The 25,927-nt window shown below is 43.6% G+C and overlaps 1 protein-coding gene across 12 annotated transcripts in view; it reads left to right on the plus strand.

The window, feature by feature from the left end:
- Positions 1 to 25,927, plus strand: part of arhgap23a (Rho GTPase activating protein 23a) — a 49,001-nt gene that overhangs the window by 13,547 nt on the left and 9,527 nt on the right. The window contains exons 1-12 of one of the 12 annotated variants that reach the window (XM_063904599.1): positions 2,678 to 2,755; positions 11,374 to 11,574; positions 14,276 to 14,300; positions 14,672 to 14,764; positions 15,665 to 15,743; positions 16,268 to 16,328; positions 18,145 to 19,759; positions 23,924 to 24,079; positions 24,990 to 25,101; positions 25,223 to 25,262; positions 25,376 to 25,513; positions 25,590 to 25,898. In XM_063904599.1, the coding sequence (XP_063760669.1) occupies positions 2,705 to 2,755; positions 11,374 to 11,574; positions 14,276 to 14,300; positions 14,672 to 14,764; positions 15,665 to 15,743; positions 16,268 to 16,328; positions 18,145 to 19,759; positions 23,924 to 24,079; positions 24,990 to 25,101; positions 25,223 to 25,262; positions 25,376 to 25,513; positions 25,590 to 25,898 (2,880 nt within the window). In that variant the 5' untranslated portion in view covers positions 2,678 to 2,704. Of the gene's footprint in view, positions 1 to 2,677; positions 2,756 to 2,940; positions 4,292 to 11,373; positions 11,575 to 14,275; positions 14,301 to 14,671; positions 14,765 to 15,664; positions 15,744 to 16,267; positions 16,329 to 17,022; positions 17,270 to 18,144; positions 19,760 to 23,923; positions 24,080 to 24,989; positions 25,102 to 25,222; positions 25,263 to 25,375; positions 25,514 to 25,589; positions 25,899 to 25,927 lie in introns of those variants that run through there. The other 11 variants (XM_063904591.1, XM_063904595.1, XM_063904592.1 and 8 more) reach the window with 11 other exon arrangements.

Genomic DNA, 25,927 nt, shown 5'->3' on the forward strand with positions numbered 1-25,927 from the left:
TTAACAAATTACTCTTTATCAAAAATAATTGTTTCATCCTGTGAACCCTATTTGGAGGTTTGAATCCACATTTATTTTATAGCGTTTTATAACCGCCCCGTATTTTTGTGGTTCACTTGCAACAATGTGATGACACATCGTTTGTATGGCTGCTGCATCAACACATGAAACCTCACATGTTGAGTCAGGAGTGATCTGTGTTTCTCTCACCAGTAGAGGACATGATTCCCACTCTGAGCTGAGAATGCTTCTCCTCTTTTTTAGCTTCAGATAGTAGTATAAATGTAGTCTTTCAACTCTTCCTTGGTTTTGTATTTCCGTTTTTAGGATTTTCATTGTGAGCATCAACTGAACTTCACTGACCCTCTCCGCACTTTCTTTGACTTGTTGCAGCCTGTGTGTAGAGAAAGCATCCCATCGTTGTTTCTGTAGCTGACATTGTTTGTGACAAGCCAACTAAAGGCTCACTGAGCAGCAGTCCTCTTCTCTTTCCTGTGTACTTCCTGCCAGTCCTCAGCTTTTTCCTCCTCCTCACACCTCTGTGTTTTAATGCCGGCGCCGCAGAGAGGAGAGAAACCTTGTTTTGTCTTGTGGGGGCACCACGGTGGAAAAAAAGAGCAGGGAGGCCTCTGTGCTAATCTGTTGGTCCGCAGTAATGTTATGAGTGTAAGGGGATTAAAACATATCACCAAACTAATCAGTCCGTTATACTGACAACTGTGCTCCCCTACATCCCGCTTTACCTCCCTCCTTCCTCAGCCCTTTCACTTTTCCGCTGAGGTGTTTGTTATCAGAGAGCAGAAGGGGCTGAGACAGGAGGGAACGAAGCATCTCTCCTCGGAGATTAGCAGCACGTGTTGGCCCTTGATTTCCTGACTTGAAGAGCTTTAGGCTGCCAGGTCATGATAAAATAATAATTACTCAGCAATCTAATCGGCAAATAAAGACGGCATGCTGCAGTGATGTACATCAAACAGGCCCCCATGCAGCTGATGGATGTGCGGCCTGCTCGGGCATGTTTCATCCAAACAGCAGACATTGTGGGTCACTGGTTGGAAGGGATGCTATTGTCACAACTCCTCATGTGTGACTGTGTGTCCTCCATGTAAACTGTAACCCAAAGCCTTCTTGTTAATTTCTCGTTTGTCAACCCCTCTCTTCATGCTCGCCATCCTCTTTTTGTAAATCTCTCCATGGTTCATGTAGAGGAGAAAGAGTGGGATGGAAACAGACCCTTTGTTTCTAAATTAGGCACCGCTCCATCCTTGCCAAAACTAAGTGTGAGTGTGAAAAATGTAATGATAAAATCCCAACTCCTTGCTGCAGCCGTCTGTGGTTTCCTCTTATCTGACGTCTCTCCCAGCATGAGGACAGTCAGACCTCCTCCTGGCCTCGCCGCTGATCTGTAGCTCGTCCTTCTGCAGGGCGGTTTTGCCCGGTAGAGAGACGAGCTCTGCTCTGAACCAGAGAGAAAGCAGAGAAACCCCCACAGCCTCCTGACTTTATGAGGAACCCTAATTACATAGCCAAGTTTATTTATAACCAGCTGTGACTCAGTTGGACATGTGGCATTTGTGTGTGTGTGTGTGTGTGTGTGTGTGTGTGTGTGTGTACGTGCACAGAGGAAGCAGCCTTTGTGTTCACAAGTAAACGGTGCTTGTGCATGTGTTAGTGTGTGTATTAGTGAAAGTGTGTGCTACTAGTTAAACTAGATCCACCTAAAGCTAATTTGTGATTATTAAAGAAAATATCCTTTAAATTGACGCTCTGTAGCTTTCGATGTTCCTCACAACCTTTTTTTTTTTTTTAGACTACAGCCCTACTTGGCCAGGTATAACCAGTTGCTTTTAATGGCTGGTTTTAGCTGATATTTGCAGACTTGAGATGAAAATGTCAGCTGTCTGTCAAACCAACTTTTTTATTTATCAAAGCAATACAACAAGAGGTACACAGGCTGCTCTTTACCTTGCACTTTATTTTCCAGCTTGTGTTTTGCTCAAAAACGCCTAAAATAAGGACTTGTGAATATCTTGAAAATGATTCACAGTTGGTCTTGGATAGGGACTGAGCTTGAGTATCATGATATACTGCTTTTTAGGATTAGGCTACTGTTTACATTTTTAACGAATAGTTTACATGCAAACAGTATATATGCAGACAGTGGCAAAAAATATAATTTTGGATGGGACAATATACTTTTCTAACTCTTTATTTTTAGAGGCAATGTTTCTTGTTCTTATTGCATTATCATAATTATAGAGCTGAAATATTCCTTTCACGCAAATGATAAGACATTGTATTATCTTGTAGTTTCATTGTAACTCAATTCAAATAATATTTAATTGAAGCAAGCACGGTCAAAATAAAACAATGCAATTTATAACATTACATCCTGAAATCAGGGCTATTTTTATTTAATTGAGCACTCCATCAGAGTGCTTAATTAAATAAAAATACCCCTGCAGTTTTGAGCTCTAACATTTATTTATTTATTTATTGCTTCATCAACTATTCCACTCTGCAGTGTTTTTGTACACACCGTGCAGCATATCCAGCGGGTACAGTCTCTGCCGGATGACAGCTTGCTTCAGTCGAGTTGGAACTTGCCCCGCTGTGCGGCAGGTGAAACCTGTCTAACCTTGTTGTTAACGGATGTGCGGCGTGTTAACAGCAATGAGCGTCGGAGGGGAAAGTCTTCATCAACATGGTCACCTGTCTGCCGCTCTCGCATGGATACTGGACGCCTGGCTGTTTGGTGAGAACTCTGCAGCGTAGGCGAGGTCACTTTTCTGGCTGATTTAGTGGTGTGTGTGTGTGTGTGGGGGGGGGGGAGTTGGATAGATAGGTCATGTTGACATCCAGTAGCAGCCGTTTTATTTTGAGAGAGCTCTCGTCTTTTTTTCCATTTTCTTCTCTCATTATCGTCTGCCCTCGTCTGTATTTTTTCCTCTTAGACAAAAAAGAATGAGAGAGAGAATACAGCAGCAAGGCAAATGTTTTCTTTTCTCTTTGCGCTGGAAATTGGCCTCTTTCGCTCTCTTTTTTTGTCTCCCCTCTTGGTGGAGGGGAGGCAGCGAAGGCAGGGCCGGCTTTTGTGGAGTTTAGCGCCAGGATCAGAGCTTTGTCACTTTTGTTTGTGCCGCTCAGGCACACACATGCTGCACACGTGCGATCACTATGCTTCCTCTACAAAGATCTACAGTGGATTTAGACTGCCGGAGATATCTCCATCTGGAGCCCCCATCACCTCAGTGATGGCCTGTGTTCTTGGATTAAAGTGCAGAGACTGTACATTACAGTTGTTTGTTTGCTGATGACTGTCGGACCGGTTCATTCAGAGGGAGAGAGGGATTGTTTGCATAGGGATTGAGTGGCAAAAACGGAGAAGAAAGAGAAAGCAAAACAGAAGCGATGAGACAGAGCGAGGGATAAAGTAGCTGATGCTTTCTTAGATAAGGAACGTTTTGGGTAGAGATGACAGTAAGATGAAGGGGTCTGGCACTTGAGAGAAGGAGGAAAGAAAATAGAAAGAGGAGAGAGAGGACAGTGGGAGGGAGGAGAGACAGAAGATCCAGCCCTCTGGGACAGCAGTGTGTGTTTTGGGGGTGGACAGAGTGGCTTTGTATGCAGAACATCACCGGACACCACCGGGAGGGACGCTGTCAGTTGTTGTGTGTGTGTGTGTGTGTGTGTAGTGAAATCAGACCTACCTCTGCTCCCTGCGCCACACACACTCCTCCATCTGCTGCCCAGGAGCCTGCCGTCTGCTGCCTCTGGACTCCTCTGAGTGTTCGAATGTGTGTGAGAGTCTCAGAGAGCTGATTCCCAGAGGTCAGGAGGAGTCTGAGATGTGGAACTTTTGGAATTAAACTTTGTGGAGTGGCAGTGTCCGAGATGGATTGGAGCCAGGAGACGAAACGTTCAGACTCCTGATTGACTGGAGGATCCCAGAGGAGGATTTGCAAGCTCCACAAAAAATCACCCGTCGTCTCTTTTGCTTGATTGTCTCTTTTTCTGGAGGTTGTCCACAAGCTTGTGTAGAGTGTGTGTGTAGCCCATGTGGGCGGGGAGGGATGCGGATCTGAGAAAACTCCACTCCTCGATGCCCGCTGCTATGCTCCCGTGCTCTGTGCCGGCCGGGTCTGACTGGAGCTTCCAGAACCCGGTGGGGGTGGACTGCAGCTCGCCTGAACCTCGTTGCATCTGGCTGGCGGTGCTCCGCAGTGCCACGGGTTCAGTGCCACCGCCCGCCATGCCCATTGGGCACATCCAGAGCTCTCATCAGCCACGGGTAAGGAGAGTTCACCCATATTCCTCTAGTGGCCGGACATGGAGTCTGTGATTTAAAGCATGAGTCTATCGCTGCAGTTCATCGGTGGATTCATTCATGTTAGTCCTAGATAAAAAATGTTTATTTGAAGGCCATAATAGTAACAATAATTTGAAAGTAGGACTTCAACTCGAGGTGATTTCAGGCTTAGTCATTTGGTCAATGGCATTTTTTTTTAAATTATGAAATAGCCCTCCCAGTTTCTCAAATCCAAGGTGATGTCTTCAATTTCTTTTTTTCAGTCCAAAAACCAATGCTGTCAATTACCAGATGTAAGTGGATAGAAATGGCATTTTCTGCTATTTTTCCACAAATAATTACTTTAACATTAAATGATCAAACATAAAAAGAGTTAATTAGTTTATTTTTCTTTTTATTGGATAATTCTAAGTTGGACTTGCTGTGTTTGCATTGCCAAAGTAGATAATGATTGGTTATTTTTCTCATTCATTGTTTTGCATTTTAAAATTCAAGCCAATAAGGCAGATTAATTCTAAATGATTTCTGCAGTGTAAGATGGAAGAAAACTCTCAACGAACACATTAATCAACAAATCATCATGGATAAAAAGTCCTCCTGCGTTTTGCATCTAAGATGATTATGCAAACGGCTGCTGGCGATGATTTGTGTGGTTCTCCAGAAATAAGATTACACAAACAGTGATATCAGCAGAATATTCTCCAGAAACCGCTCTGTGGGATTGTTTCAGCCATGCCTGTCAACATCCGTGTAACTGTAGCCATAGTTTGAAGCGTGTTAACCACTCAGCTGTTGACAGGTTCCTTAACCTTTCAGTGTCACAAACTTGTGTTTCCTTCAGGCTGTTTTTCTATCACTCACTGGGGATTTTTCATACTTTCCAGAAAGCTTTGTGGCATCACTGACTTGCATAATTGGATTATTACTGTATGTATCTTAAATTTATGTCACTTTAAATATTTCCGTCCGCTGTCACATACTGACGAGTGGTTATTCCACCGGTAGTGGGCATGTGTGATATTATTTATTCTGATTATTTTTAGTTTGGCATGAATTGTAAACAATTGCTCAATGCACATTACGAGGCTGACAGCCACCAGTATGAAGACAAATCAGTTATATATTTATATAAAGGGCAAAATATTACTTTATTCCTCATTTAGTGTCTGTAGTTTCCTCATGAAGCCTACATTATTTTGAACACACTGTCAATGAAATACATGCCATAAATGATGCATTGATAAACATTGTACATACACTGTGGATTAAGCCTCCTCTACATAACAGTCTATATGTCTCCGCAGCACTTCCCTCTTATTTTACCACAGCTGCTGTGAGTTTTGGTCTGTGGGACTCTCTCCGTGTGGCATATTGACCCTCTTCTTCCTTGGAGGGGTTTCTAATTAGTGGCCTAAGACAGATGATGGGGGGCTGCTAAGTGCCACTTTTAGCGACGTGTTGTGGAAGCTGTGCGATTACGCATCCCCACCCCCCACCATGCCCTCAGAATTCAGGAAACCCACATGATCTCATTTAAGTGTGTGCCGGCATTTATTTGGAATATTACGTCTTTCTTTTTGTACCCTTTTCCCTGGTTATACCATCCCCACCCCCATCCTGGATGACTTGATTTCACAGTTAAGAAATGCCACAATCAGGAATGTGAGTGTTGGGGGGGGGGCGGGGAGGAAAGAGAGGCTGTACGGACACAGCTGGGACAAACACACACTGTACACACAATGTGTTTAAGGAGATCATGCAGTTTCTTTATCGCAGTGCTTCCTCATAAGTTGTGATTTTTGTTTGTTTTTATTTAGTTGAGATGTACTTGATCACATGATCGGCTTCCTTGTTCAAACCATGAGCCAAAACGCATTTCATATCAATGATGTTACAACATCAATCATCGAGAGACTTTATTTTTCTATATTAGACAATCCTGATATTTTTAAGTGTAGAATCAAAAGTTCCATATTGTTAAATGCATCATCATTTCATTGAACTCTTTTTGTGACATTTTCCCGTCTTTCAGACAGTATAAGCGGGAATGAGGAAAAGTCGCTGGCCAGATTTAAAGCCATGTCACGCCACAAACCTAACTACTACATGCCACATGCATCTGCCCACAAAGCTACCAAGTCATCCTGTAAAAGTTATTCTGAAACTGAAGCTCCTCCTCTTGCTGGGTTTAGAGTTTAACAAGAACAACCATCACAGGCATCACTGGCAGTGAGGCAGGTGTCTGTTAACAAAAGAAGTACAGTATGTTTTGCGGTTGAAGTAGCAAACCCTGTTTAACCGACATTGCGTCATCACCTGTTTGCCTTGTTGAACTTGTTTTTGAACACACAGACTTTATTCATGCTGACATAGGCTCACGTGCATGACTCGTAAAGAATCTTGTTATGTAAATTCAGAGGGATGTACTGCACATATTTAGTTTGAATCCTCGGTTGATAAAGAAGGTTGTGTTCTTTGCTTGGAGTGCAAGCAGCACAGCGGGATGTTCATAGACTCATCACGCGTTTCCTCAATCAGGCATAGGATGCATTTAGACCTGCAGACCCTGCATGTGGCCTGTGAGTCCAGGAATTATCCCCGTCCCTGTCCTGTTCTCTCTTGGCAGCCTGGCTCAGGGGCCATAGTCGCAGACAGCTACTGCTATCAGGATTAAAGGCTCGTCAGCATTTGTAACGTGCGTAAAGCTCCACTTTTCAAACAGGTTGCAGCTCTCAGCTGTTTAAAAGAGCATTATTGTTCTGCTCTGCTGGGGTTTTAGCAGGAGCCCTGCTCCCCGGCGGCCACTGCATTCCTGCGTACTGCTTTGGAAAGTGAGTGAGGAGAGGAGTGACAAACCAACACGTTCACTGTTACTGATGATTATCACTGACTATATCATCATGCCCTAGAAAAGCCTCTTTCATGCTGAAAATCCAGATTTAAACATTAATCTATAAACATATCTGATTTAACTCTACAACTAAATGTTGGCTCAAGTTGTTATAGATTTACATTTATAACTAAACAGAAGTGTTGTAATCCTGTCAGCAGGAGATCTTTTGCTCTCCCCTGACACTTAGTCATGCATCTTAATGATATGCTCTCTAATTGAAAGCAGGAGGGGAAATATCCACAGGGAAGAGCTCGCTTCTGTGTGGTAGTGTGTGCTCGCACGAGTGTGTACACTACTTTACACACACTCAATGCAGGAAGCTGTCGCGTGGCATTACAAGCTGCTCTGCATATTCAAATGCAATTGTCTCTCTGGGCGGCTTTTTGTGTGTGTTTTAAATGACATCATTCAGGTGGTAATAAGATTCCTCAAGGCTCTGTTTTATCTGAAGAGTTTGTTTTGTCATTGTAATTGGCTTCAAGAGGCAAGAACGTGTCAGGCCAAAATAGTTTTTAAACAGATAATTCTAAGTAAGAGAGCAGGAAACCCAAATGTCTTCGTTTCTCAGCTAAAAACAAGAGCAAGGTTGCCCTTTTTTTCGCCTGCGCTGGAAGTTTAGTCTTAAAAACCACAGGAACATTTTTCCTAGTCCTTTGTTGGTTAAACTGAGTGTCTGGAGAGTCCAGAGCGGTTCAGCAAGTTTAGACTATTTTTGGGTGAGACCTGTAGAAGACAAGCAGTCTTATCTAAGTGACGGTTAACAGAGAGGATTTTTTCTGGCTTCAGGGGAAAAGATGGACTGTAGATACGGCAGAAAGTTAGCAGAGACTTCCCCCACAGTCCAGAGCAGCCGAGTGGGAAGCAGTGCTGGCTCGGAGACCCAGTCAGACCCTGTGTGTTTTGGGTAATCACAGGGTTTGGTATTCTCAGCACCGGGAGGGGCCATGCGGTCGAAACCGGCGTGCTGGAGCCTGTCCCTCGCAGGGGCCCGATACTCCTCCTCTTCGTCCTCCTCATCCTTCTCCTCTCATTCACTCTCTCTGCGCTCCCCCCTCCTCTGCCGGTTATAGTGTGTGCTCCGACTTGTCCAAGCCAAACCGCTCCCTCTGAGGAATTCACTCTGTCTCTTCCTCCTTTGCTCTTTTATTTCCTCTTTTTTAATTTACTTTACGCCTTTTCTTATTCTGTATCATTTTTATTTGGCGCCTCATGCTTTCCTCCTTCTTCCAGACCTCTTTATGCTGCTCTCATGCCACATAAAAGGCCTCAATGCTCGCTTGTTGAGCAGGGGTTACTTTACATTGTTTAGACTGCCAGACTACAGATCGGGCCTTGAGCGTCAAAGGGATTTATGTATCTGCTAAATATCTACTTCATACATACTTCAGTGTATGATACGGAAAATAGGTTATATGTACAATAAAACATATTTTCTCTTAAATGCAAACATATGTCATGAGGACATCTCCAAGTCAGAACTTATTTTTTCACTGGATGGAAAGTTTGAAGTAGAGGAGGAAAAAGAAATTGTGGTGAAGGTTAGCACAGCCGGATTTCCATCACACGAAAGCATGTGGTGAGAGAGGAAGAAGAGGTGGAAGGGAGGAGAGCTGATTGGAGAAAACATGGAAGGAGAGGAGTGAAGGAGTGGAAGTGCCTCCATGATGGAGATCTCTGAGCGGTTTTATTTATAGGAGCATCTGGTTATCCCGCCCGCATGCTACCACACTTCCTGCCTAAAGCCTGCCACTTCCTGTTGTTGTGTGGCCACATTACAGGCCTGTCAGGTCAAGTTTTTGTGTCTGTGTTTGTTATATATCAGTGTGCGTTTGTGTGTGGAAGGGGGACAGGAAGTGAAACGTGGGGTGCGCATTTTTGAGGGGGTTGCTGCCTGTAGTCTAGACATGTTCACCTCTGGCCCACTAACATTAAAACACACAAACACACACATTCTCACACTTGAAACTGAATTTAGAGAACTAAAAGTTAATGTGTGACTTTCTTTGTGAAATTAATGAACCATACTTTTGCATCATCTCTGGGCGTGTTCACACCTATCTCCTGCGCCTAAATTGCTTTTTAAATCACAACCCTGCAGCGCTCTTTTTTATTTCAGCTAAATTACACAATGTCTTTTAAATAAATTTAAAAAACATGCAAACTCAGGAGCACCTAGAGCGTTGTCTGACAAGTCCCTCTTAGACCCAGCTGGTGTTTTGCTTAAATAAATTCAGATTTAGCCTTTGATCATAGCAATCTTTTTACTCATCATTGTACTCATAATTATCATAGTATTTCTAGGATAGGTAAAATAAGTGTGACTCATTTTAAACCGTTTCTTTGTGAGCCAGTTAAACCAAAACAGAAGGCACTGTGTACGAGCAGAGATGAGTGCATCTATTAGTTTGTAGAATAAAAAGCTGTGTTGGCCCTAGACTCACAATATAAAGTGTGTAACATACGGACACTAAAGGAAGTTCAAATAAAGCTGTTATTGCACATTGGGATTATTTACCAATCCTCTGTGCAGCATCTTGAACTGTACTAATCTTATTATGAAAATACCATAAAATGATGCTACAGTGTGCATCTCTGGCAGTTTCAGTCACTTTGCTCATTGGAACCGTTTGGTAATTCTTAAATTATACTTAACATGCTGGCTGTGTTGGTGGGAAGATGTTTTTATTCAGTAACTAATCTGAATTTTTTATATTGATTAATTTGGTAATCATTCAGTCAAAAAATGGAAGAAAGTATTGTAAGAACGTTCCATTCCAATGTACCCAAGCCGACTTATCAACAGTCCAAAACCCAAATATTTTTAGTTTACTATATGAGAGTAAGAGGGGTTATTATCTGTCACTTTGCTTATATGATAAATGTATAATAAAAATGGTTGTGGATTAATTTTCTGTCAATAGATAATTGACTTTTGGCTTGACATTGAAAAACACATGCATAAAATAATATACTGTTTAAAGTTTTAACACTGGAGCTTTCTTTGTTTTAGTTTTAACATTCAGAATTTGTCAATTTTGCAGTGTGAATGTCTTTAAAGATTCTTAACACCCAGTTGCTTGTATGGAATTTAGTTGCATCCTTTTTACGAAATGCCAAACGCTCCAGTGAGCTACAGCATAAGGGCATGCTGAGCGAGCATTAGGATGGCGCAGAGATTGATTGATTGATTGATTGATTGATTGATTGATTGGTTGATTGGTTGGGACGAGACATGGATGAATATGAGCTGCCTCCTAAATGAATTATTGACCAAAGATTTTGGTAGTGAACATGAACTAAAACATAACTAGGCCTGCTCCTCCTCCTCACTCCCACCTGTTTGGCTGGATGATTGTGTTTGACTGACAGATGTGGGTCGTCAGAGCAGCATGAGGGTGATAGTTCTCACGTGTGTCTGTCAGCTGAGCGAGCCAGGCTTATTTACTCGGCCTCAGGAATGAGATATTTAGAGAGCGGGTGGAACGTCTGTCTTTATTCTCCTCTCCGGGTTCAAATTCCCCCTGGACCTTCTCTCCCTGTCATAAGACCAAGGTCAGAACTGAGTTTCCCTCCTTGTGTTGTCTAGACATAGCCCTCCTTTAGAGCGGACCCCCCAGGTGTGTTTATGGACATTTGTTCTGAGCACATGCAGGACTCCATGAGGAAGCTGCTACTGGTGAACCCACTGTTTGTCTGGAGTTGCCTTGTTTATCTCCAGGGACTTATAAAATGTTTTGCATCTGGAAAATGGAAATACTTCTCCAGTGTTGGTGGTCATTATTATACAGTAGATTCTCATGTTGATTTGAAGAAAAACTGATGTAAGATTATTTGTTCTTTGTAGTTTATAGTAAAGAAATCACAAGACACTTTCTGAGGATTTGTTATCATGGTATGGTATAGTATGCTTGTGTGTTTGTCAGCAGCAAAAATCTACTGGACGTATTTCCTGAAGCTGGTACAAAAAAGAACTCTACATTTCACAGTGTTTCTAAATCACAGGCCATATTCACGGCCGCATTCTTTACATTGCAATGTTGAGCATGGCCTTCGATGTCTGAGTTCCTTCTTTTTTAATTCATATTTTCTCAATGTCAACTTTTCATCTAAACATGATGTATGAAAAACCGCCGGATTTCACTGAATCTCTCTTCCTTTTCTGTGCCCACAGGGTAAGGGACGGAGGGATGGGCTCTCAGCCGGTGACAACCCTCGGCCGCCGATGGCGACCCGGCCGGGAAGGGAGGGGGTCGGCATGGGCTGGAAGGGTCCCCGGACGCTGGTCCTCCATAAGAACTCACAGGGATTTGGCTTCACCCTACGCCACTTCATCGTTTACCCTCCAGAGTCCGCCCTGCACACCAACCTCAAGGTGAGACCTGCAGAAAGATTTGAGTATCAAGGTCTTGAATTATGTTAAATATAAACAGTCTTATGGACCGGTCTTGTCTTTCCCTTTCTTATAATTTAGTTTAAGTGTCCTGAAGTTCTCTTTTTAACTTACCTGTTTGTTTTTACAGCACACTTGGTCTCCATTTCATCCTAGCTGGCATTTAAAGGGTTTTTGGAAAGCCTTGTGTTTAAATTGCTGAAGCCAGGACAGAGCCAAATTGAGCTTGGAGATAAAACCAATCAAACTTGAGTCAAGGATCAGTGAGGTTGAGCCAAGCAGAATAAACTCTTAGACAAAAGGGGATTACTGGCTGATTAGTGACAACATATTGAACAAACCAAGCCCCTTAAAAGCATATTAAAGGTTGGAGGTACACGGTGTGGAGGAAAAATAAAGACATGGGCTGTTAATGGGTGAGACCGGTGTAATTTAAACAATGAAAACTCCCAATTGTTTTTTCAGTATTACTTGACAGGCGTTGTTTTAAGTATTTGGTGAATTCAGGATTGTTCTGGTGTTTTGTATTGAGCCTTGATGTGAGTGAGTGGTTATTTAGCTCTTTGAGGTGTGGGGGCAAACGGCTCCAGATGTGAAAATGAGGGATAAGGAGGCTGGGGTGGGGTGAGCCAGCTGAAACAAGGCCTCTATTATTATTCTACCACCCCACCAACCAGCAGCTGCAGATAGGAGCACCGATTGAATGGGATCTGTTGTCTTAGCCTGGTACCACTCCCTGGCAGTCAGACCGTACCAGGCCGGCCTCACACAATAGGCCCACTGCCGGCCTTTGGCCCCGGTTCTGTCCCCGTCTCCTCTGCCTCGAGGGTCACATGGCGTTTTGGGACAATCGGACCCATAGATCCATCCGTTCTTATCTAAAGAGCAGCGATGGAAATCTCCCATATTACCCTTATAGTGTCTAATTATTGGAGGCCTACTGGGTGCATGACCTAATTGGGCTTTTATTTAATGTCATGGTATCTGCAGGTCCTGAAAGTCCTCAATTATATTATCTCCTCCTGTGTGGTCCCAGTAGAGTTCCTCTCTGTCTTTAAAACAGCTAGAGCTCCATCTGACATAATAATCCAATCTAACATGCTCTACTTATTATTTATCTGTTTATTTGTAAGTCAATGTAGTGTACTCCTGTATAAAGCCAAAGCTGATTAAAGCCAGGAAAACAAACACAACCTTCCATGGCAATACACCAAACAGACGAATGACACAAACTAAACAGAAAAACATTTATAAAACAGTCTCACAACAGCATAATACTATGAGATGGTGTCATGATTACAGTTCAGGTCTAAAATCTAAATGTGCATATATTCAACATTTGTTGAGTCAAGACAGAACAAGATAATGAGCTATTTTCATTCTTCTCTGTCATTAATGAGCAAAACTTCTGTTGCACATTAAAAAAAAATCATATCCTCAAATCAAACAGATAAATCGTAATCATTTTTGCAGAGTTCAATGTCCACGTGGGTAGTTTTACACATGGAACTACTCCCTTCCTGCTTCAGACTGTAAAGGTGTGGACTGACAGTGTAGAGTATTTGACCCAGATGCCCACACTCTTGTGCCCACCTCGCCCCATCTCCTCCCCTGTCCCGAAGGCATTCAGACTGGGGCCGCTCCAGTTGTGGAGTGTCCCCGGCTCGGAGCTCCATTCTGGGGTCGGCAGCTCTCCTTTCTCTGCCTCTAAACCCCCCACCATTGTCTGCAGAGCCAGGAATGAGCCCACTCAGCGTAGCTTAAAGCCAGGCACCAGTCAGTCCACTAACCTAAAACTGTCCACTCAGCTCAGTGTGTGTGTGTGTGTGTGTGTGTGTGTGTGTGTGTGTGTGTGTGTGTGTGTGTGTGTGTGTGTGTGTGTGTGTGTGTGTGTGTGTGTGTGTGTGTGTGTGTGTGTGTGTGTGTGTGTGTGTGTGTGTGTGTGTGTGTGTGTGTGTGCGTGTGCGCACATGATCAGACAAACTGCAGCTATCAGATTTCACCACCAGCATCCTCACCGATGACAGCTCTGCATCTCTGTTGCTTCAGTCTGTCACACATGACGTCACAAGCACCTGCAGATGGTCTAACCTGAAAGTCTCAGTGTGCTGCTCTCCAGCACTAAAAGCTCATAAAAACAAACAGGTCTTTCTGTCTCAGGAGATTTGGCTCGAGACCCGTAAAGTCATTCTTATTTGAGAAGGATGATTTAATACTCACTTCCTTTAGGCCTTAAGTTTATGGAGGTGTTGATATGAAGTTCTCCCTACTTTAAGTCACCCATTGGACATACTGCATAAACTGCTAGATACACAGAAGTTTGGTATTATGGGAAACTGAATGTGGTTATGTTACAATCACAATCTTTTTCTTGGTAAGAAAGTTCACTGCTTAAGTCTTGAACATAAGCACTTCTCATCTCTACTTTTTATGAATTATTTTATTATTTTATAAATTACTCTATTCAGCTCAGTGGGTAGAGCAGGCGGCCATATACTGGGGTTTGATCCCCATGTGGTGGACCCAGGTTCGAATCCGGCCTGAGTCCCTTTGCCGCGCGTCTTCCCCTCTGTCTCCCCGTTTCTGAACTGCACTATATTAAAGGCACTGGTTGCCCAAAAAATTTATTTAAAAAAAAAAAAATTGTATTTAACTTGTTTAACTCTGTTTCCGTTCTTTGCAGGATGAAGAGAACGGTAACGGAAAGGGTAAGTGCTTCCCTCTTTCATCAGGCAACAAATTATAATCTTGTACAGTGGGATAAAGATGATGTAATAAACCAGGATTTCACTTATTCCCCCGTCACCTCTGCGGTCTGCAGCCTATCTGCGCCCCCTACAGGACATTTTGCAGCACTGCATCTAAATCAGCCAAATACAAAGCACTTAGATACTCATATAAGAACAATTATAGGGCTGGGCCAAGAACACAAATACTCAAATGTTGATCAAAAGGTCCCAACTTTAAATACCAAGACCAACCTATGGCTTTATTTCTAAAAAGCTTACACACATTTTAGCACAACCTATGAGCTTTTTACTTCTTCTAAATTGTATCTTGTATTTGTATTGTTATACAGGGTACCAGAAAGGTCGACTGGAGCCGATGGACACGATATTTGTGAAGAGTGTGAGAGAAAAAGGACCGGCCCACCAGGCGGGCTTGTGCACAGGTAAAGGGAACATATGATGCAGGAACATGACCATCCTGATTTGCATTGGAAATCATTTGGGGAGAGCGTCGGTCATGTGATGCTGCAGTTTCAGAGAAGGAGGGAGAATAAAAACTGACCTTTCTCATCAATGGTTTATTATTCCCTGACTAGAGAGGGGTTTTTTTTTTAGTTCTTTGGGTGATATAATAAAGATACCAGTATGACAACTCAAATGTTCAAGTCCATCTGAATGTGACAGGGCTATTGAAGTGTTCCAGTGTGCATGCTTTAACAAAAGCTGTCACATGCAAACTCGTACACCGTGAGCTGTTGTATGTGTATCAGCTTGCATGAAAGTCAACATGAATGCACACCGACTTTGAAGACAAAGTTATCAAACGTCTTTTTCAAGGGCCTCAGTTCAAGACCCACTAAGCTGTGCTGACATCCCCGCACTGTATTTTTCAGATACCACAGCCCTGCCGACATTTTTGACTGCCTATCTGGGGGCAAATTAGTGATGACTGATGAAAGATAAATTAATTTTATAAATGTTAAGAAGATCACTAAAAAACACTTCCTATAATACAATGAGCATTGCTTTTTATTGTAATAATGGAAACTGTAACACCAATTTTGGATTGGCTTTGGCTGAGGTACTATTTAATCCAAAATGACTGCCAAAAAACCTCATCAGGACTCATAGAATGCTTTATGGTGCATATGTGTCAGTGTCATATCTCCCACACGACGAATGCATAGTCTAAATATAAGGCTTAATGTTTTGCTAAAGTTAGACACACCTTGGCCATCATTTAAAAAAAAGAGAATATTGAAAATGTAGAGTTTTGGTAGCTTTAGTCCCTTCTTAATATGTGCTGAATATAATGTGATGATATGTGATACTCTGTCTTGCAGGGGACCGGCTGGTGAAAGTGAACGGAGAGAGTGTTCTAGGAAAGACGTACTCGCAGGTCATAGCCCTCATTCAGAACAGGTAAGACTTCCTGTCAGCACTCTGAGCCTTTGGTGTGTTAATCCAGAAAAAACATCGATTGTTTTTTTTGCAAGCTTACCATCGAGATGACAAACACGTAGTTGCTGGTAATAGTTTTCTCTGCCTTTTTTAAAAACAGTAGCCTGAAGCAGTGTACACTCTCACAATGATATACACGTCTCAAAGATAGATGCTGTGGTGCTCAAGAGGGGAAATTAAGGCCTTATGAAAGTGACATTGTACTCTGTTTGAACAGGAGTAACATTTATTCTGGGAATTTATTTCAATTATATTATATTGCAGTAGGTAGCGGCATTGCAATACGACATATTTGATTAAACTATTTTATAAATCCTTATATATGTTTGAATATAGTATATTTTCTTTATTTTTCTTTGTCTTTAACTTTGTATCAAGAACAAAGTCAGGCCATTCAATAGGAATCTGTTTTTCACACATCATTCTCATTTGTCTTCATTCTTCCTACCCTCCCCTCGTCTTCGTCCCCTGTACATGTATTACAGTGAAAGTGTGTTGGAGCTCTCCATTATGCCAAAAGATGAAGATGTGCTTCAGTTGGTAAGTGTGAGTATGGGATTTTTCACGCACCTTCTCTAAACAAACTAACCCACACACATGTATGATGAATTACACATTGAGATACTTAGTTACCTGGCTTGCAAAGGAAACTAGCAATACTTATTAGATTATTGATTATTTCAGGACACTTCAGGAATATTCTGTGGTGTTTATTTGAGTCCAACCTGGATTCTCACAGTCATAGTAAAAGAATGTTGAGATTTTGTCAGAATGGCTGCGAAGTGACTCAGAGGCTCCTTGCTCTGTGTTTAGATTACAACACGCATTCATTAAAAGCCACTGGTATCTTGACCGTCGAAGCTTACATGTGAAAAAAACAAAACAACACAGCTCCGTTGCTCGTTCACACACCCATGTACTGTACAACACATTTTTGTCGCTCCACAGGTCGCTCACATGATCAGACATGCATCACCCCTCCCCTTAACCTGGAGCAACATGTCAACACACAAAACCCGATTTCACCAGATTTTAGTGATCCTTTCTCTCACTTGCAGAAACACCTGGCCAAAAGAGTCAAACGTCAGTTCTCCATTTATTTATAACTGCCATGTCTTAACAGTGTAAACCCACGTCCTCACACTTCTCCCCTCGCTGCTACGCCTCTATCTGCTGCATTCCTAGCATGACATCACCAGAGCTGCGCCTCCTTCCACACTCCCACAGGGTGGAGTAAGGCAGAGAATGAGAGGGAGGAGAGAGGGAGTTTGCAAGGATCCGACACAGTAGAAAACAAGGAAAAACAGATAGAAAATTAACGAAAAAAAGGAATAGAAAAAGAACTAAAACATTGAATATCTCTGGGAGAAGAACAGCAGGTTTACGCAGCAGGAAGTTGGTAAGGATCAGTCTTCTGTCTGTTTGTGGTGACAACAAGCTTTACACGCAACCTGAGGAAAGACTCCGGATTCTGTTGGCCGGTATAGGTAAATCTTTTAAAGTTTGTCGATCTACAATATTTGTTTACCCCAGGACTGGAAAAGGAATAGTTTGCAAGTATGTTTTCGTTCTTCTCATGTTAAAAATAATATATGTTAAACTTTCTTTTCTTTCAAGATATTAAGCTCAAGGTGATTTTCATTTATTTTGCAAAAAGACAAATGATCAGCTTTGCAGAAAAGGCAAGCCAGAAAATACATTTAATTAGCCCTAAAGGTGCTTTAAATCATTTATTGTTATTCATTTAAATGCATAAAAGGTCATTTAAAAACTGGAAACGGCTTGGTTTATGATACATGTTTTTCAATGACATTTAAAAATGTTTGACAGAGCCTTCCTGTCTAAAGCTTTTGGAAATCTGCTCCAAAGTTTGGAAGCATGGCTGATAAAGATGACATTGTATTTTTGGTTAGGTTTTGGGTATCTAGGAAACGACCAGTAGTTATTTCCAATGGATAGTCTGAAAGCTACGCAGTGTGGATATATATCCGGTATGCATGTATACACAACACTGCCGGGGACATTTGCAGATGGCTGCTGTTTGAGTGAATGTTGTAGCTTCTGCTCAAGGCAGTTCATGCAGTTTGCTAGCTAGCATGTGTTTGTGTTGAGGCTGAGGCCCTGGGGACAAATTAGGACAAAGGGGTTGAGCTGAGAGGCCGTTCCACTTTAGGCTTGTTGTGAAATGTACAGCAGCATGTAGATGTCTTACAGAGTTAAGGCTATGGTGTGTATTGTTGTCAAGCTTGTTTACCGTAAGAGCACATGACTTAAGTCGCCACGGCTTCACACACTAACCTTTCCTTTTAAGCATTTGTCCTATCATATGTTAAATCACTCTCTTCTGTGTTCCCTCTCCCAGGCTTACTCCCAGGATGCCTACCTGACAGGCAACGAACCCTACTCAGGGGGAGCTGAGTATCTCCCACCACCACCACCCCTCTGTTACCCACACACCAAGGCCACGCCCCCTGCTGGAAGTCCTCTGTCTGGCTCTATGGGCCAGAACCAGCTGGATAACTGGAGTCGCTGGCCAGGATCTTCAAGCCCCTCTTCCCCTCTGGACAACCGCTCTGCTGTGGGCAGCCCCGCCAGCTGGCAGGAAGGGCGAGCAGGTGAGCCAGGCGGCGTGGGTCACAGCAGCCCGGCCCACCGCACAGAGGAGATTCAGTACGGTATGACCAGCCAGCAGCCTCAGGGCCAGACCAGGGGACGCTCCTACTCTTCCTCTTCCTCATCAGGAGGCCCTTTGTCCAGCCCGCTGCAAGTCCACTACCCGAACCACCACGCTGCCAGCTCCTCTCAGGCTCCGCCACGCAAATCCAGCTCAACCTGGTCGAGTCCCCCCCTACCCCAGGTCAGCCATGGCCGCACAGAGCGCCGCCAGCAGGCGCTCTCTGACTGGTACTACAACCAGCTGCCTGAGCGCTCAGGACGCAGCATGCAGACTCGGCACCGCAGCTACTCTCAGGACCGGCTCAGCGATTCCAGGAGGCAGCATCAGCGGACAGGCGGCTTTCCGCACAGCGCCTCTCAGGACACTCTAATGTTGCTGCAGCAGTCAGGACCTGGGCCCCATGGAGAGCCCTACTGGTCCTATGCAGACTGGGAGGGGGGCCCAGGTCCAGGCCAACCTGCCACTAACTATACCCGAACCCGCTCTGAAAACCTGCTGGCCCAGTACGATCGCCATGGCCGCTCGTTAGAGATGCTGGACCGAGCAGCAGCTGGACTGGTCTCGCCTCGGTTTGAGAGGCCGTCATGGGTTCAGCAGGCTCCCCAGCCGCCCCCCAGGACTGACGCCTACACAAGGCAGGGGAGCCATTACAGTGCAGCTCAAGCTCCTCCAATGCCCCGGCAGTCACATTCTAAACACCACCCCCAGACTCACACCCAGGCCCACTCCCAGCCTCAGCCACAGCAGGCTGCTCCCCAGAGCAGGCGGCTCCCCTCTGGGCAGAGCATGGACGACCAGCCGGTGGGCTACCGCAGCTACAGCCCCTCTTTTTACCGAAAGACGGGACGCATCCTGCAGCAAGCCCACTCTTTCAGGGACCCTTCGTACTCTGGCCCTCACATGAACTGGAATCCAACGCCTAAAACGAGCCCCCCAGAGGGCACAACGGCACCCCTCACCTCTTCTGCTGCGTCCCCACTTGCCTCCTCCACTCCCGAATCCCAGGACCGAGCGTACAGGCCGACAAACCACGAGAGGGAACGAGGGTCAGTGGAGGCAGAGGCACAGACCCAGGAAGTGGTGCTGAGGCAGAAACCTCCTACTGGGCGGAGGAACGCTCACGGCATGCGTCACCCTCACTACGCCCTGCCCATAGATGGGCTAGAACCCTCTTTGTTTTCTCTTGATGCCCAGGACCCTGCCCCTGATTCCACAGGAGATGTAGCCCCACGCAAACCAAATGGCAACCTGGCCCCTGTCCCTATAGAGGATGACTCTCTGGCCTCCATCCCCTTCATAGGTAAGTGAAGAACATCTAGGTTTCATCCCTTGTCCCTTCTCTTACACCTTAATTTACTCAAAAACCTCCAACTAACCTTGAGATTGTATCACTTCATTTAAACAACTGTGGAATGTTAGTGAAAAGCTTAATTATTATGCAGACAGAATTATGAGATTTGGGGAATGTGTGTTTCCTTAATATCCTTGTCTGTTCATTGAGGCTCCAGGCTTTTCTCAGATGCAGTTTCCATTCTCTCATAGACATTGTGTGTGTGTGTGTGTGTGTGTGTGTGTGTGTGTGTGTGTGTGTGTGTGTCTGTGAATGTTTGTGAATGTTTGCATTGGGTAATACTGGCACTTCCCAGTCTAACAGACAGTATTAGTAGTTTGATTGAATCATTTTTTAAGGGAAGTCCCAAATCCTGCTGCTTGCCCCTGGTCTGTAAAGTCACCTCACCATTCTGAGGAAAGGAGGTAGAGTCATGACTTCTTGAATGTGTGTTTTTGTTTGTGTGTGAGCATGGTAGTTCTGCAGATATACTTTCTGTAGAATTTCTCCCTGTCATGATTTTTTCTTTTTTTAATCTAGAAGTCACTGTACACATTATTTTATAGCACACGCTAGCATGCTGTGATGGTTATCTAAGTGAACATTGTTCTGGTGAAACATATTGCCATGCTAGCGTTAGCCTTTAGCTTAAAGCACCATTGTGTCAAAGTAGGCTCACAAGCATAGCTGTAGTGTTGTAGCCTTGGTTAATCTGAAGTACTTTACTTACATTTTTTGAATGTGGGCTGTTTATAATACCATTTCTGTGCGTCTTCGTTACAGTTTGGTTCACTTGGAATCTTATTTAATCCTGGCTTTAAAATATACCCAAGGTTAAGAAAAGTTCTAAGAATGTCTTAAAAGACATAATCCACTTCTTTATTGACTAAGCTGAATAAATCTCCTTATTTACATTCATATTAGCATATGATTAAACAACAGAAAAATTAAATTATGCATCTTGGAAACCTTACACATAGTAAAGTATCCTAAAAACAAATTCTGTATTAGCTTGTGTGCATGGAGGATGTGCAGTCCTGTGTCCATGTGAGGCTGCTTGTATGAATATATGTACAGTTATGGCGTACATATGTTGCTGTCAGTGGGAGGTGATTCTGGTCATGTCCCGGCTTGTTTTCTGCTCTGAAACACTCACAGAGAAGGGGTTCTGTGGCCTTCATGTTGACTTGTATCACTTCTCATGTACAGCAGCCATTAAGTCAAACCATACGCAAACAAAGTTATTCAATCAGGCAAGCCATGCCCAAGTCACCCTGTCACAGCCTGAGGAAAACAGCCGCCACTTACCATACCGCCCATTAGATTCAAATCAGCTGACAAGGACGCTTCGACCCAACATGGATTAACTTAAAATATTTTACCCAAGCCTCGCTCAGCCAGAAAAAGATCATTTAAAAAGAGAAAATCCAGAGGATTCAGCAGGCATCTCCCTGCTTCTCTCTGAGTCCGTGTGTCAGAGCACATTCTTGCCTCGTACCTCGCATGAAACAAACGAAACCAGGCAGTCGGAGCTGCAGGCCGGGGCACGTTTGCTGGCCATAAAATGAAACTAGGCTAGCTTTTTCCCCATAGACAAGAACGTAGTTTTTCTCTTTTCTGCCTTTCTCTATCTCTTTATCTCTCTGACAGAGATGCTGATATGATCTGGGACTGTTTTGGAACATTTAATAGGCTGTTGTCATTTTGGTCTGCAAAGCACGATATCTGTGAGGTAGAGACAACAAGGACCGCCTGTGTGACAGCTAATATCTTCTTATGAAGTTTAATATAGATATATATTGAGCATTATTATGTTATTCTTTACAACTCATGCAAAATGAATACAACAGCAAGAGGCATGTCCACAGATGCAATATTTAACTCTGTGGAGTCTTACAACATGGATCCTAGCTGTAAATTACCAGGAGGTTTTTGTGGCGGTCCTTGTGGGTAACAGAAGGGGCCCATACTCTCAGCTCCCGCCCTCAATGCTGCTATTGTGCTGCTCTGGAAGATGAAGGGGTTTGTGTGGGTGTGAGGAGGTTCAGCCTATGACTATCTTTACTAGTTGGACACAACATACTGAGGACTGAGACCTTCTGTCCCGCTCCCACAAGGCCTCCTGACCCCTCTCCGTCTCGTTTTCTAGATTCCTGGATTTCTTCTCTATGTTTAACTCACTCTTGGAATTTAACATTATTTTTTATACAAACCACAATGCTACCGCAGCACCAAGTTTAAAAAAAGTAGCAAAAGTTGCCATCTCATGCTGGGTCAGATTTATAGGGCTGTTTATAGCTGAAATAATTAGCTGAATACATATTGATATGTTGATGGTCAGAAACTACAAACAAATTGTGATTTGCATTTTCATTATTTTGTACATTTTATAGAATGAATGAATTAATGAGGACATTCATCAACACAATAATTGTTAATAGAACTACAAGGTGCAGGCTGCCTGTTCTCTTCAGTATGACTTAACTCATTTAAAAAATACTTACCAATTGTGTTTGTGTGATATCATTTAGGTGAGGTTATTGTACAGCTTAATAGAAGTTTGGCTTATTGTGTTTAATAAAAAATATGCTTTTGGGGGTGGTACCCTAACTCCATCTTTAGTAGGTAAACACAATGCTATATGCTTGGTAAGGAGTTTTAAAGGAATTGAAAAGGCGGGGAATGTTAGTCAAGCAGCGTGTAATAACTTCTTTAAGCTAAAGAAACGTAATACTAACCAATTTTAGAGATGCAGTGTATTTTAACACTCCTGCTCTGTCCTTATTCACCATTATTTACTCTTCCTCTTCCCTGAATGCTGAGCTCTGTAAATGTCCTCCTGTAGACTCGGGCAGTGTGCTGCAGCGTGCTGCTCCCCTCTGCTGGTCCCTCTCTGTTTGTGGCTCTGAACTCGCTCCCCGGCTGCCTGTTAATGACGGCCTTTGTTAAACCCACAGCCCGGCTATTTCTGGGCAGAGCTGTAAACAGGCAGATTCCTCATCCCAGATTGGAAATGTTTTCCGCCTGATGTCGGACTGTAGTATGCAAAGGAGTAAAGAATAGAACAGAGAGGGTGGCAAATGGAAGAAAGCCAGAGGGAAAGAGACACAGAGAGAGAGGTGAAGGGTGATTACAGGGAGTTGCAGGGACAGAGGGGAAAGAAAGGGGGAAATCAGAGCAGGAGAGGGATGAAACACTAGCAACAATTTACCCCAAAAATATATTTTTGGGGGTGTATCCCAGAGGCTGTGCTGCCCTCTGTAGTTTCCACACAGCTCTTCAGTTTAAAATGTCACCAGCAAATCCAGCTTCTCCTCACTTTATGCAAATATTGGGCCAGTCTAATGCGCCAGTCAGTCAGGAAATGCGAGTGTATGTGAGAGTGTGTGCTGCTGTTTCACATCCCTTTCCATCAACTGTAACTGATAAATAAGTGTTGTCTGAGTGATCCATAAAAACAGCTTTTTGTCCTCTTGAACATTAAAGCTTCATATTTGGCATAAGAACTACCACAAAATATGACCTTGAGAATTTTTTGTTTTGTTCCTTATTGGATTGTGACATTTTCTCTTGTGTGTATGCTCACATGTGCACACAAAAGATTTCATAAAGAACTGAAACCTGGTGCGAGTAAATCTCAGAGCTCTGTTACAAGCTCTTCTTAGTGACTGAATAGGTCTTCCTATGGCAGCTGGAGACGCAGGTACTGCATTATCTGTAAACTAGTTGCTCATTTTGGTTGCATTTGTATTTTCTTCTTCAAGGAGACAGATGTAGAGGTTTTAAATCATTTAGCTCTGTTGGGGTTGATAAATTAGCATATTTTGTTGTCTTTCTTCTGTGTATTTCTGATGGAATCTAGAAAAGCCTCAATCGTGATTGTTGTATGCCTAGACTGTGCATTTGAAACACTTTGAAAATAGGAAGTGTTAAGATAATGATCTCTAAGTATCTCCGACATAACCCTGCGGTTTCTCGTCAAATCCTCTCCCTTAAAAACCTATCCTCTTCTTCACTTAATCCTAATCCAACCCTTTTAATTTCCTTCTCTTTCCCTTCTGACATTTTTCCCTAACACGTTACCCTATCCCCTCCTTCCTTTCTCACCCGCTCCTTCCCTCGACCCTCCCACAGATGAGCCGACCAGCCCCGGCGCTGATTTACGCGCCCGCCACGTGCCAGCGTCTTCCGTGGTGTCCAGCGGCATGAATTCTGCGCCCGCCGTGGTTACCAGCCCCGCCTCCCCCACCTTCACCTTTCCCCTCACTAGGCTCTTCTCACACGACTGCAGTGAGTGCCCCCTCCTCCCCCTTCCTACCTCCCACCCTCCCTCCCCACTGCATGGAGCTGAAAAGTGTCTTAATTGTGGTTGATGCTCCCTCATTATACAAGAGAGGAATTTATCATGCATGGGATTTTAAACCCCCTCCTGGTTTGTTGTTGTATCTTATTAAGTCTTTTTGCCTTTTACTGAGTCTTTAAAGTTTTTTTTTCCCAAAATGAAATAGAAATATTTACCAATTTCTACCAGTTTCATATTGAAATTGTTGAATTATGTGTAGTTTTTCCATCATTCTAGTACAGTACTGAGTCTAATTCCTACACAAATCTTAAATCTTTGGAAGTTTTTCTTTTAAATTAGTTGTAATAATATCATTTCAAATCAAGACTTTTTAAGGCTCAATAACCGACAAAACTTTTTGGAAAGATGAGGTTTTTAGCAGTGCTGTAACATACTGTATGTGCATGCTCTATTTGTAGATTGCATGTTGGACTCAGAGACAAACGTACCGTCTGTTCAGGTTTGTTTGGTTGTGCATGAAGCTGAAGGTTTAGAATTCAAATGGCTGTTGGGTAAAATTAGACTTGAATGATACGTTTCTTGAAACAAATGCTTGTCTGTCTGGGTTGACAGAGGCTTCACTTGCATGCCAGTGGGGAGAAAAGTGACCAGAGCCTAATTACATTTAATGTAACCCACAAGCCCAGCTCATCTCCCCACATCCGTCCTAACCATGCCAATCAAACTCCAACCCCCACCACCATCCCCTCCTGCTTCCTTCCTCACTATCCCCTCTCCTAATCCAACACCGTCCCCTCCAGTGATTGGCATTACATCAACATTCTGTCTTTCTGTCTGTCTCTTTCTCTTTGTTTCTCCTTCTCTTTCTCTCTGCTCATTCATCCTCTCATCGAGCAGGCAGTATTAAATCCGGTCGCCGTTCCTCCTATGTTTTAGCCATCACCACAGAGCGCTCCAAGTCATGTGACGAAGGACTCAACACGTTCAGAGAGGAAGGTCGAGTCTTCTCGTGAGTACTGTCAAACTGGTTGTTATTGGATTAAAGCAAGCCTTTCTATTTCATATTTCTTTAAAGGCAGACAAGTGGTCAGTTAATACTTAGTTTAATTAAGTGTTGTTGTGATTCACAGGAGGCTACCAAAGAGAGTGAAGAGCTTCTTTACTGACGGGGTGAGTTCTTCATCTTTAATTCATATTTTTAACATCTAATCCTTCGAAAGTAATATATAATAGCTTTTTCCTGGTATTAAAATTTCCCTACAATGTCCCTGTTTTTGTTTCAGTCTCTGGACAACATTGGGACAGCAGAGGAGGTCCGATCTAAACGCCACTCCACCTCAGAGTTAGGAAACATCATTTACAGCGACGTACGGCAAGAAGGATGGCTGCACTTCAAACAAATCCTCACAGAGAAGGGCAAGGTGGGCACCCCAGGCCTGATAACAACATAAGGCATTCAAAGTGAGCAAACACTCACATTTCATCTTTCCTCCACAGAAGGTTGGCAGCGGCATGCGTCCGTGGAAGCGAGTCTTTTCTGTGCTCCGCTCCCATTCTCTGTTCCTCTACAAGGACAAGAGGGAGGCGGTGCTCCGCGGGGCCACCATCGGAGGTGCAGCAGAGGACGAACAGCCAATCAGCATCCGGGGCTGCCTGGTGGACATTGCGTACAGCGAGACCAAACGGAAGCACGCCCTGCGGCTGACCACTCAGGACTTCTGTGAGTACCTACTGCAGGCGGAGGACCGGGAGGACATGCTGGACTGGATAAAGGTCATCAGGGAGAACAGCAAGACGGACAGCGAGGTCAGAAGAAACACCTTCACCTGTCGGAC

This window comes from Eleginops maclovinus, chromosome 16, assembly GCF_036324505.1.
Source record: "Eleginops maclovinus isolate JMC-PN-2008 ecotype Puerto Natales chromosome 16, JC_Emac_rtc_rv5, whole genome shotgun sequence".
Lineage (NCBI taxonomy): Eukaryota > Metazoa > Chordata > Actinopteri > Perciformes > Eleginopidae > Eleginops > Eleginops maclovinus.